Source organism: Xenopus laevis, chromosome 5L (genome assembly GCF_017654675.1).
Source record: "Xenopus laevis strain J_2021 chromosome 5L, Xenopus_laevis_v10.1, whole genome shotgun sequence".
Taxonomy (NCBI): Eukaryota; Metazoa; Chordata; class Amphibia; order Anura; family Pipidae; genus Xenopus; species Xenopus laevis.
In genome coordinates, this window is record NC_054379.1 from 145871486 (window position 1) to 145885430 (window position 13945).

The 13945-nt window shown below is 41.5% G+C and overlaps 1 protein-coding gene across 2 annotated transcripts in view; it reads left to right on the plus strand.

Moving 5' to 3' along the window:
* trappc12.L (trafficking protein particle complex subunit 12 L homeolog) overlaps nt 1-13013 on the plus strand; it is a 41786-nt gene extending 28773 nt beyond the window's left edge. For both annotated transcript variants that reach the window (XM_018262105.2, NM_001096239.1), the window contains 5 exon segments: nt 2016-2089; nt 6448-6546; nt 8682-8791; nt 10924-11011; nt 12648-13013. In XM_018262105.2, coding sequence (XP_018117594.1) covers nt 2016-2089; nt 6448-6546; nt 8682-8791; nt 10924-11011; nt 12648-12890 — 614 coding nt within the window. In that variant the 3' untranslated portion in view covers nt 12891-13013.
* Nucleotides 13014-13945: the final 932 nt, after the last annotated feature.

The window sequence follows — 13945 nt, forward strand, 5'->3', positions numbered from 1 at the left end:
ACATGGATTCAGACTCGCATTCTCGTCTGGGAAAAGGTTTACTGAGCAATATCGCTTCAGCAGTACAACTCTGATGCTACTGGACTACAACTCCCAGCATGCCTTGTTAAGTCTAAAGGATCTTTAAACAAGGTTTGTTTTTTTAAGCCACGTTTGCCATATAAGTAACTTGTTAATAAATAACATTCTTGCAGTGCACGTCTGTATGAAGTGCCATATGGGAATCTCTGCTATAAAGTGTGGGATATACAGAGGATTATGTGCGAGGCTGATCTCCATCTAATTAAATGCATGCTGCAAGTACTGGATTGTCTGCCTCCGACACAGGGATTAGAGCGTGAGCTGCTGTGATTGGAAGGTCATGTCAAAGGAGGGGGCAGTTGAGGGCAAAGCCTTTCAGACACATCTCACCATGACTGGGTAGCTCCGCATATCCGCACAGTCTCTCTCGCTACACATTTAAAATCAATACAGTCAGAATTCTGCCTCCCCTTTGCCATACACGAGCTTAGGCTCAAATTGATTGTGCCCAGATGCTGGTTATGATATCCTATTTTATTGCCATGTCTCTTCCCACACATCCCCTTATTTTTAACATGGTTTCCCCATGGCTGCTGCTGCTAAATACAATTCACCCTCTGTAACGTCAGCTCCCATTGCAGTACTTGATTGCACTGGTTCTGGCTAGAGTTGCCACCCGGCCGGTATTTGCCACCCTAGCCGGTAAAACACCTGCCAAGGCCGGGGCCGGTATTACAAATTTCTTTGGCAATGCAGAGAACTTACCTTTTTTGCAGCGCTGTGGACATCTTTGAGATGTTGCTCCACCCCCTTTTGCGGCACACCACAAAGCCCCACCCCTTTTGCATCATGGACCGCCTGCTTTTGGTGCCCGCCCCCCACTGGCCGGTAATATTTATCAGCAAAGGTGGCAACCCTAGTTCTGGCCCTTTTCAGCCAAAAATACTTACTAGAACTAGAGTCCTGCGCGGAACCAATTTCTAAGACCCGAACCAAACCCACATATTTACCTACTTTGATCCCTTACCCGACCCGGACCTGCAACTGCCTTATCCACAACCCAAACAGGAAGTGATGGTGCTGCAAGCCGGAAGTGACAAACCTCAAACGTTAAAAGGAGTAAAATATAGACAATATTACATAAAATAAGAAATTTAGATGAGACCCGCATCTATTCCCACACCTGGAAATCCTCGGACTTTTAAAAAAAAAAACGCAAATTTTTCGTAATTTATTAAACCCCCGAGGATGCAAAAATCTGAATCTGAAAATCCGGCATCTCAGACCTGTTGAGGTTGTATATAAGTCAATGGGAGAAGTCCCAATGATTTTTTTAATGTGCGCCTGGTTTTGTGCAATACCCCGAAGATGTCGGGTGAAAATCTGATGAAAAACTTGAAAAAAATCGTGAAAATCGGATGAAAAAAACGTGAAAAGCAAATTTTCGGGAAAATGTAATAATAAATAAGCGTAAAAAACCTGAGCGGATTTGATCAGAGTTTGTAGCAGAACATGTTGAGATAAAATTGGACTTTGATGAATAACCCCTTAATGTATGAAGATCTGTTATCAGGAAAATACCAGGTCCCGAGCATTCTGGATAACAAATCCCATACCTGTATGTATGTAGGGTGTCAGCTCCCAGACTATACCCATTCCTCTCTCATATTTATACTTTCTTTATTTCTCCTTTTTTCCCATGATTATTAGTATTATTATCTGAGTTGCTGGCAGTATAGTAGGGCTGCCTCCTACCTCGCTATGCCGGTCACTATTCATCCTAAGGGGACAGGGGGATGAATATATGTATATTTTTTTTCCTGTCCTTTTGTTTCCAGTTGCAGCCCGCAGAGCATTAGAATTCCAGCCTGAAGCACGGCCGTGTTAACAAGGGGGATCTTTTCTAAATCAGAATTCCCAGCGCCGGTTGATTGATGGCTAGAAAAGAGCTGTAATTTATTTGTGCACATTCACGAGCTGATCTTATTTTGCAGCCTCTGTTCAGCAGTGGAGGTCACGTCTGGGCCGGGTGATGTACTCCATGGCAAACTGTCTGCTAATGATGAAGGTACGTGGGCGACTGCCAACTGCAGACTTACCGTATATACCTGAATAGAGCGGCACAGGCAGGCAGAGCCCCTGTGTGCTAAAATTCTGTCTGGCAGCACACGGGGACAGACAAAGAAGCTCTGCCAAGGCACCGTGGACAGCGCAGTAGCCCTTTTATTGCTCCAATTGTCATTTTTCCTTTATTCACGCTGAAATATTGAATTTACTGGGATAGATATACACATGTATCCATGATTTGCAACAAGGCAAATATTCCACATTCATGTTTGTTTCTCTGTTGACCCTTTATGTGTGGCTCTCCGAAAGGGATCGCATATGGGGGGGGGCAACTACAGGCTGGGCCGGAACTAGGTGTAGGCAGAAGAGGCCTAGGGGGGCGCTGAGCAGGTACTGGTTTTCTGCCCACCTCTAGTCCATGTTCGCTGCTCTCCTCTACCCTCTTTCCCCTCCCTCCCAGCTCCCTCCCCTCTGGCTCTCTCCCCTGCCCTTCCGGCACTCTCTCTTGCCCCCTTCCCCTCTGGCGCTATGCACATGCGTGCACACAAACGTTTATGGTCATGCGTGCACGGAGGGGATCGCGCGCGAGCTAGGGTTGAAACCTGGCCGGTATTACAAATTTACCGGCAATGTAGCTGCCGGTAAATTTGTGATACCCCTTAAAAAGGTCCTTGGCCCGCCCCCAATCCGATCAAAACTTACCTTTTTTTGCTGCCCTCTGCCCATCATCTGCCGTGGCTCCACCACCTTTGACATCACGGCCCGCCCCTTTTGTTTCCGCCCCCACCACTGCCAATGAAAATTTTGTAAAAAGGTGGCAACCCTAGCGCGAGCACGGGGTGGAGCGCGGTGGCGGCTGGGTCGCCTAGGACTGCAGGAGATTCTTTAATGCACGTCTTTACAGATGCACAAGATGCACTGGCCATGGACATTTTCCCCTATCTTACATGAGACATTTTGCCTTCTAGTCAGTAATATGTAGCCTGCAGCCAAAGCTCAAACTGCATCAATCTGGAATACAGACATTCCCTTCTATCTGCTGTCCTATTGGCTGCAGTTCATTGCCTTTAAAGGGGTTGTTCACCTTTTTGTATGATGTAGAGAGTTATATTCTGAGACAATTTGCAACTGGTTTTCAATTTTTATTAATTGTGGTTTTTCAGTTATTTAGCTTTTTGTTCAGCAGCTCTCCAGTTTGCAATTTCAGCAGTCTGGTTGCCAGGATCCAAATTACCCTAGCAACCATGCAATAATTCGAATACGAGACTGAAATATGAATAGGAAAGGGTCCTGAATAGAAAGATAAGTAATAAAAAGTACATTTGTAGTCTTACACAGCATTTACTTTTTAGATGGGGTCATTGAGCCACATTTGAAAGCTGGAAAGAGTCAGAAGAAGGCAAATAATTCTAAAACTATAAAAAAAAAGAAGGCCAATTGAAACGTTGCTTAGAATTAGCCATTTTATAACATAAATTAACTTAAAGGTGAACCACCCCTTTAACGGACCTCTGGGCCTGGTCTTTAAAAACTCCAAACCTGCATTCTAATCCCTAATTTAGGGAACTGTATTGAATAAATCTCCCACTCGCTGTCACATTGAATTATAACAAGATCTGTGCCGTAATCTAATAGGGATGCACCAAATCCACTTTTTTTGATTCGGCCGAACCCACGAATCCTTTGCAAAAGATTCGGCCGAACCGAATCCGAACCCTAATTTGCATATGCAAATTTGGGGTGGGAAGGGGAAAACATTTTTTACTTCCTTGTTTTGTGATAAAAAGTCATGTGATTTTCCTCCCCGCCCCTAATTTGCATATGTAAATTAGGATTCGGATTCGGTTCAGCCCGGGCCTGGATTCGGTGCATCCCTATAATCTAATATGTGTTGGGGTGTGAGCACAGGCCCTTTGTCCTTCTCTCTGCAAGGTTTGGGGAGCTCAAACTGTCATTGGAACCCCAACATGGTTTAGAATTTGGCTGTAGCCAATGGGCATATTGGAATAATTATAAAATTAAAATTCCGTCATAACTTCCCCTTCCTTTCCTAATGACTTCCCATATACCTTACTTCCTGTAGTGGGGTGGGGCTTACTGGAAAGTAATCGCCAGTAATAAATGGGCAGGACCCTTAATTACAAATATATATGTGTGTTTACACCTGTACAGTGTGCCTGTAATTACGGCTCCTGCCCATTTATTAGTAGGAAAAGTATTTTAGCAGCAATAATTCATATTTTTGCAGGAAGCAGTAGTCACTTTAGATTCTCGAGTCAGAACCTCTGGGGGGAAGCCAGATCTTTTTTTTCTCTCTCTTTCATATGGGAACCACAGTGTTAGTGCTGTAAATGTACAAACATGATTATCCCCAGAGACCCTCATTTGTTAGGCAGGTAGCAGCGAGTAATTTGCCCATTGCTTCCCGACTAACCCCTAGAGACCCACAGAGTCTCGCTGTGTTCCAGAGATGCACTGACAGCTGAAATGCTTCTTGTTTGTTCCACTCCCCATCCAGCTAGAAATAATTCTGTTTTATCGCTTGTCTTAAAGGGCAATGATCTCCACTAACTAAGCCCCATGTAGTAACTCAGTTTCCACCTACCTGCACCTTTAAATGAGTCAGAAATGCAGGGGTTAGTGCCCCTCACACTGGATATTGGGCATCTCCAGCACTGCTTAGTCTGTGGCAGCTTTTCATTTTAATACACACAGAAAAAATATACATTTTTATACATTTTATTTGTGTTTACTGTCACATTTATGCACAGGAATGACTCGTAAGCAATACTAGCCAATAGCATCATCCATATAGCCCACATCAGCTGCTCTCAAGGGCACACGGGCAGATTTGGTGAGATTAGTCGCTCCAACGACAAATCTACTCTTCTTCGGGGCAACAATCTCCCCGAACTGCCTTCCTGCCGGCTAGAATGAGCACTTCGTTTTCCGAAGTTGCCTCACAAGGAAACTTCGGGCGAATTCAGAAAACGTGTGCCATCCCGCTGGCGATTTTTCATTCTAGCCGCCAGGAAGGCAGTTCGGGGAGATTGTCACCCTGAAGAAGAGGAGATTTGTTGCCGGGGCGACTAATCTCCCCGTGTGGCCTTACCTTAACGGAGTCTGGATATGCTTTGTTACGGGAGCTGTAGATTCCTGTCTCAGTCTGTACAAGCAAAACTCCCAGTAGAACTACTACTACCCTTAAGGGTAAGGGCACACTGACAGATTCAGGGAGATTAGTCGCCCCAGAGACAAATCTCCTCTTCTTCGGGGCGACAATCTCCCCAAACTGCCTTCCCGCCAGCTAGAATGAAAAATCGCCAGCTGTTTGGCACTCGCGGTGCTTCGTTTTCCGAAGTTGTCCGAAGTTCTTCAGGCGTCTTCGGAAAACGAAGTGCCGCGAGTGCCATCTCGCTGGTGATTTTTCATTCTAGCTGGCGGGAAGGTAGGGGAAGGCAGTTTGGGGAGATTGTCGCCCCGAAGAAGAGGAGATTTGTCTCTGGGGCGACTAATCTCCCTGAATCTGTCAGTGTGCCCTTACCCTTAAGATGGATAACACAGTCTCTATATATATATATATATATATATATATATATATATATATATATATATATATATATATATATATATATATATATATATATATATATATATATATATATATACATATATATATATATATATATATATATATACATACATACATACATACATACATACATACATACATACATATTATATAACAGGTTACCTTCATTTTTTGGGGGGGGGGGGGTGGCTCATTATTGCCAGATGTATCAGTAATTTTTGTCTTAATGTTGCCCTATCACAGGGCTGTCTCAGTCTCTACAAGCTTCCAGTAGAACTACTACTACCCTTATAGATCCCTTATAGATGTATAGCACATTCTATATATAACCGGTTACCTTTATTATTTTTTTGGGGGAGGGGGGTGGCTCATCATTGCCAGATTTTTCATTGAATTTTGTCACAGACCATTATAACACTATGTTGAGGTATTTGCAGAAAGGAATGTGGTCGGGATGTTTTTAGGCTTCTGATTATAATGCCTTTGTCTCCTGGGCACATTCTACACAAAAAATAGGTCTTCCCCTCCTGCAGAATGTCTGTGTTTTGTTGCCATCTAGAGGTGGTTTGCTTTATGGCAGCTTTGCAGCATGCACTAGTGAAGGCTCGCTCAATTATTAGCAGTGTGAAATGAATTGTAATGGCAGGTCTTCTATAAGACTGTGGTTTAAGTGTGCCTGCGGTTGTACCTGTTTCCCAATCACACGTATTCTTCCATGCAGTCCTGGAGGAATATTTCTATATAATGTCATTGCCTTTCTATTTCAGGACTATGTTCTGGCTGTAGATGCCTATCAGACCGTCGTAAAGTATTACCCTGAGCAGGAGCCGCAGCTGCTTAGTGGCATCGGACGGATCTTTCTACAGGTAATTCCTTCAGGGACAAAACTGCCTTCTGCTCGTGTGATCTCCATACTGGAATGTCAGCCTGTGTCTGGAATCTGATATCCAGAAAGACTGGTACAGTCTCTCCAGTACAGCTTGGCCTTTTGCAGGCGCTTAGGGCACAGTAGATATAAAGATAGTAGGAAAATTCCAGCCCTTGCACAACAGGTGCACATGTGGGGATGTCCTTCAAGGGCAACTAAAGTCTAAAATAGAATAATGTTAGAAATGCTGTATTTTGTATACTAAATATAAACATGAACTTACTGCACCAGAAGCCCAATTAAACTAATGATTTATGCTTTGAAAGTTTGTAAACATCTTTGCAAGACCAAGACTGTGCACATGCTCAGTGTGGTCTGGGCTACTTAGGGATCTTCATAAATGATGAAAACAGCACAAGTCAAATAACATCTGCCATAGAACCTGATACAGCAAGACTGATTAATAATCAGAATATACAGACTGCACTGGGTTTGTGGATACAAATCTACACAGTTGTTACAGAGAAACAAACAAAGCTGCTCGAGTTCTGGAAAGTAAGGTGAGGGGGCCTCCCCCCTGTCGTTTGAAAGTATGATTGTTTCCCTGCAGAGCAGTTAGGGACCGTCTGAAGTTTCCTATCCTCAGCTGTCAGAGCAAGTAAAACGAAGGGAGAATTTCACTGCACAGTCAAGTATATTGGAGATAGATTTCTTTTTCATTAAAGAAAGTAAAAATGGTATTTTATTTTTTTACCTTTACATTCCCTTTAAAGGGGCTGGGGGCCCTGGGCACCCCAGTCCGATGCTGTTTCTATGGTCCAAATTTTTGGATTTTATTTTAGATTTGCACAAGAGACTGTAATATGAATAGTAGAGGCATGAATAGAAAGATGAGCAATAAAAAGGAACAATAACAATACATTTGTAGCCTTACAGTCTGGGCCGGCGGGACACCCGGAAAAAACCCGGTGAGCCCGCCAGCCCAGATCTGCGACCTCCCTTTATTTCGGCCGGTGAGCGGGTGGGGGGGAGGAGGGGGACCCTGAGACAACAGCCCCGGGCCCCCCAGTCTGACCCTGTACAATAATATTCCTTCATACACACTCAGTACTGGGGGAGAAGAAATCTTCTCAATTGAATGTTATGCTCATGACCCCGTCCTTCTAAACTTCATGGCATACAAAGGGTTACTCCCAATTCTTTACTAAACTCTCACATTCTCTCTCTAATGATAATGTTGATGTTATTGGCTATTTCATATACAGCATTTACCAGATGTTAGACTATAAAGGCACTATAGAAGTGACTGAAGCATCTGATTGGCTGCCTCCTACAGATCATATTGTGACACGCACACGACTATTTGGCTCTCACCTCTGTATCCGCACAATAAAATCCCACAAGGGACTTGGGAAATATGAAGCGAAAATGACGCCCGTAGACTCTAATGGGTGAAAAAAAAATGATTGCGTGTTTAAAATTTGTCGCTTGTCAAAAAATTTTAAAAAAATGTTTAACTGTAAAAAAAATGCCCATAGACTTAAATACTTTTCGGGGAATTTTCACTGTTTAGCGAATTTTTTGCCAAGCCAAACAGATCAAATTCGCCCATCGCTAATCTGCACGTGAACAATAATTCTGTGATATAAAGCAGTGAGGAAGAGACACCGTGGGGCAGATTTATCAAGGGTCGAATTTCAAATAAAAAAAACTTAGAAATTTGAATATAGAAAAACCAACCGAAATTTATTAAAAAAAGAGGGTGAATAGGCTGTTTTTGTTTGAATTTGAATCGTGCGAATCGAAGTAACATTGTATTCAATTTGCAGTTTTTTCTAAAGTAAACTTCGATTTTTTCATAGTCCACCAATTGACTCCAAATGGGTTCTAGGAGGTCCTCCATAGGCTAAAACAGCAATTCTGCAGGTTTTAGATGGCGAATGGTCAAAGTCGAATTTTTAAAGAGACAGTACATGATACATTTCTAATAAAATTTAGACTATTCCCTTGTTGAAGTACACAAAAAATATTACAATTTCTTTGATTGAATTTTCTCTTCGACCTTTGATAAATCTGCCCCTGTTGTGGGTCTTTAGTATATTCAGTCTCATTATACATTCCCTTCCATTGTAGATTGGAGACATAAAAACAGCAGAGAAATACTTTCAGGACGCAGAGAGCGTGATCCAGAATTCGGCTGCCAGCGACTCGCCTCAGAACAAAATGATCGTTTTGATGAACAGGTAACGTTTTTGCTTTGTGTTGTGGCCCTGTCTTATTTATTTTTCACTCCTGGTTGCTGGGGTCTGCAGGCCTAGCAACCAGGTCTTCCCCTATTAAAGTGATCCCGTCATATTCTTGTTTCCTCCAAGAAAGTGTCTCTGTGACTTTAAACATCTGCCTCAGTGGCATTATTTAGGGAAAATCACTGGCCTTGCCAAATCCCTGCCCCCCCATTACATATCCGACTGGACTCGGCGCCACCTCTTTTTTTGTTTGGGTTGGTTTGAGGTGGAATAGATTAAAGAACCACATAGGACTTCATGTGATCCACTTACAGGAGGGCTGGATCTGTCCATCACTTTGACTCGGAGCAGCACAGCCCATCACTATGTTATAGTACATACATTATATATATATATATATATATATATAATATATATATATATATATATATATATATATAGTCAACTACAAGAAGTCCTCTGCACTCAACCCATTATCAATATTTAAGACAGAGACATTTTGTGCTACTGCTACTGAAAAATGCCTTACCCTTTAAACAACACAGGGTAAGGCTGCCCAAGTTTGGGAGTTAAAACTTAGTCCCTTTGTAAAATGTATAAGCAATTGAATTCTTAATGAATCAGATGAAAATTCAGCGTAGGACTGGCCAGATATGGGATGACTTTGACGTAGTTGGCCAGCTTAAATATATTGCAATATATGGACAAACAATCCCTGTGTTGTTTAAAGGGTAAGGCATTTTTCAGTAGCAGTATGCACAAAATGTCTCTGTCTTAAATATATTGATAATGGGTTGAGTGCAGAGGACCTCTTGTAGTTGACTATATGTATTTTGTGGTCACAGCCTCATTGCACCCCCGCCTAATGGTTTTTAAAAAATAGTGGTGAGCACAACTTTCCCTTGTTTGTTATATATATATATATATATATATATATATATATATATATATATATATATATATATATATATATGTATATATATATATATATATGTATATATATATATATATATATATATATATATATATATAGTCAACTACAAGAGTCCTCTGCACTCAACCCATTATCAATATATTTAAGACACTGAGACATTTTGTGCATACTGCTACTGAAAAATGCCTTACCCTTTAAACAAAACAGGGATTGTTTGTCCATATATTGCAATATATTTAAGCTGGCCAACTACGTCATATATATATATATATAACCAGTATTCGAGACAATTGGAGGAACTAGGGCTGCACTGAATACACTATTTGGGATTTGGACGAATGAGCACCTGCATTTGCAAATAAGGGACAGGAAGAGAAAATGAGGAAAAACAAACATTTTTTACTTCCTTGTTGTACGACAAAAAGTCAGGCGATTTCCCTTCCCGTCCCTAATTTTCATATGCAAATTATGATTGGATTCGGTCCGGCCAGGAACAAGATTTCTGCTGAATGCGAATCCTGCTGAAAAAAGCCGAATCCTGGATTAAAGGAACCGTTCAGTGTACAAATAAAAACTGGGTAAATAGGATGTACAAAATAAAAAACTTATCTAATATAGTTAGGCAAAAATGTAATGTATAAAGGCTGGAGTGATTGGATGTGTAACATAATAGCCAGAACACTACTTCCTGCTTTTCAGCTCTCTAACTTTGAGTTAGTCAGCGACTTGAAGGGGAGCCACATGGGACATAACTGTTCAGTGAGTTTGTAATTGATCCTCAGCATTCAGCTCAGATTCAAAAGCAACAGATATGACCCATGTGCCCCTCTCAAGTCTCTGATTGGTTACTGCCTGGTAACCAATCAGTGGAAACCAAGAGAGCTGAAAAGCAGGAAGTAGTATTCTGGCTATTATGTTAGACATCCAGTCACTCCAGCCTTTATACATTACATTTTTGGCTAACTAACTATATTAGAAACATTTTTTATTTTGCACAGCCTTTCTCTTTACCCAGTTTTTATTTGTACACTGAACAATTCCTTTAAGTGCATCCCTAGGATGAACACAGAACCCCAGAGTGAGTGAGGGATCAGGTTCCCCCGGGGTGTGTGCGCTTCAGTCTGTTGTTAGAGGGTCAGGTCATCACTTTTTGGCACTGATGTTTAACACAACTTTGTGTTGTTTCCTTTCTCAGAGCGTTCCTGCACCTTGGACAGAACAATTTTGCCGAGGCGCACAGATTTTTCTCTGAAGTTTTAAAGATAGACCCTGCAAATGCTGTGGTAAGTTCTCTGCCCTTGCCCAGTGCTCGAACTGTACAACTCACCTGACCCCACAACATGATCCACGCTGCTTTATTATGGCACAATTAGAAACCCTTTCACTGGAACTGAAATCAAATCTTGGAAGGACAATGTCAAAATGAGTTTCCATATTGATTCATAAAATCAAGCTTAGGGTAATGATATTAAATGGTTGGTTCACCTTTAAGTTAACTTTTATTACTGTATGTTATAGCATAGCAACTTTTTAATTGATCTTCAAAATTAAATTTCTGTTTTTTTTTTTTTTAATTATTTGCCTTCTTCTTCTGACTCTTTCCAGCTTTCAAATGGGGGTCACTGACCCCATCTTAAAATCAAATGTTCTGTAAGGCTACAAATGTATTGTTATTGTTACCTTTAGGGATGCACCGAATCCACTTTTTCGGATTCGGCCGAACCCCTCGAATCCTTCGCGAAAGATTCGGCCGAATACCGAACCGAATCCGAACCCTAATTTGCATATGCATATGCAAATTAGGGGTGGGAAGGAAAAACATTTTTTATTTCCTTGTTTTCTGACAAAAAGTCACACAATTTCCCTCCCGGCCCCTAAATTGCATATGCAAATTAGGATTCGGATTCAGTTCGGCCCTGCAAAAGGAACTGAATCCTGGATTCGGTGCATCCCTAGTTACCTTTTATTACTCTTCTTTCTATTCAGACCTCTCCTTATCATATTCCAGTCTGTTATTCAAATCAATACATGGTTGCTAGGGTTATTAACAGACTGCTGAAACTGCAAACTGGAAAAGCTGCTGAATAAAAAGCTAAATAAAAAACAGAAATATTAAATGAAAACCAACTGCAAATTGTCTCCGAATATCCCTCTCTACATCATACTAAAAGTTAACTCAAAGGTGAACAACTAGGGATGCGCCAGATCCACTGTTTGGGATTCGGCCAAATCCTTTGTGAAAGATTCTGCCGAATACTGAAGCTGAATTTGTGTATGCAAATTAGGGGAGGGAAAGGAAAAAGTGGGGAAAACTATTTTTTTTACATTGTTTGGTGATGAAAAGGCATGTGATTTCCCTTCCCGCCCCTAATTTACATATGCAAATTGGGATTCAGATTCTTTTTGGCCAGTCACAAGGATTCCGTCAAATCCGAATCCAGCTGATAAAGGCCGAATCCTGGCTGAAGCCCGAACTGAATCCTGGATTTGCATCTCTATGAACAACCCCTTTAAATCCCACCCCAGCTATTCCGCTATATAGGGGTTCCCTTTACAGGACCTGACATATTAACTAGGGATGCACCGAATCCAAGATTTGGTTCAGGATTTGGCCCTTTTCAACAGGATTCGGATTTGGCTGAATCCTTGTGCCCGGCCGAACCCTAATTAGCATATGCAAAACATATTGGGAGGGAAATCGTGTGACTTTTGTCACAAAACAAGGAAATAAAAAATGGCCGAATCTTTTGCAAAGGATTTGGGAATGTTATTAGGGATTCGGTGCATCCCTAATAACATACAGAGAGATAATCTGCACATTTTACTGGATTAGATCATTTCTGCTCCAACCTATGACTAATATAACCAACGAGCTAATTAACGAGTCTGTTTCTCCTAATTGCACTTCTCGTTACCTAGGCTAATAATAACGCCGCCGTTTGCCTGCTGTACTTGGGCAAATTAAAGGATTCTCTCGGGCACTTGGAGGGGCTGGTTCAGCAGGATCCCCAGCACTATCTGCACGAGAGCGTTCTCTTCAACCTGACAACCATGTATGAGCTGGAGTCGTCTCGGAGCATGCAGAAGAAGCAGGCGCTGCTGGAGGCGGTGGCTGTCAGAGAAGGTGACAGTTTTAACACTCAGTGTCTGAAGCTCATCTAATTCTCTCATCGCTAAATCTCTTCCCTTTTTTTTTATGTTTTCGCAGTGAAAGGCTGCAAAATCTGTAAATATTCAGCTTGGAATGTAAATGATATTGTGCCGTTAATAAAGTATTTAAAGGGATTCTGTCATGATTTTTATAATGTCGTTTTTATTTTTAAATTACACTGTTTACACCGTAAAGAATTCACTCATATAAAATTTAATTCCTGAACCAGCAAGTGTATTTTTTTAAGTTGTAATATTGGTGTGTAGGTGCATCTCAGGTCATTTTACCTGGTCATGTGATTTCAGAAAGAGCCAACACTTTCTGCTTTCTGGCAGGCTATTGTTTCTCCTACTCAATGTAACTGAATGTGTCTCAGTGGGACCTGGATTTTACTATTGAGTGCTGTTCTTAGATCTACCAGGCAGCTGTTATCTTGTGTTAGGGAGCTACTATCTGGTTACCTTCCCATTGTTCTGATGATGGTATGGTTGCCACCTTTTCTTGAAAAAAAATACCAGCCTTCCTATATATTTATCTTTTTTTCCCTATTAATATCATTGAGATCAACCACCATTTTTACTGGTCAGGCAGTAAAATACCGGCCAGGTGGCAACCCTAGCTGATGGGCTGCTGTGTAGGAGGGGAGGGGGATGTTATCACTAAAACTTGCAGTACAGCAGTAAAGAGTAACTGAAGTTTATTAGCACACAAGTCACATGACTGGGGGCACCTGGGAAACTGACTATATGTCTAGCCCCGTGTCAGATTTCAAAATTAAATATAAAGAAATCTGTTTGCTCTTTTGAGAAACGGATTTCAGTGCAAAAGTCTGCTGGATTTTGTAAAAAAAACATGTTTTTCCCACAACAGTATCCCTTTAAGTATGTGAGCTCCAAGCATGGATTTGGGTTGGCAGAGGCTCAATCATCAAGCAAGCATCAACAAGACTTTGTATATCACTTTAAATACATCAGGGCTTGTAGGAGCGTTTTCAGACAATGTGGTGCTTCGCAAAAAATCTAAAGGCAGAAGATGGGGGTTGGCTGAAGTGAAAGGTTCAAGCTTC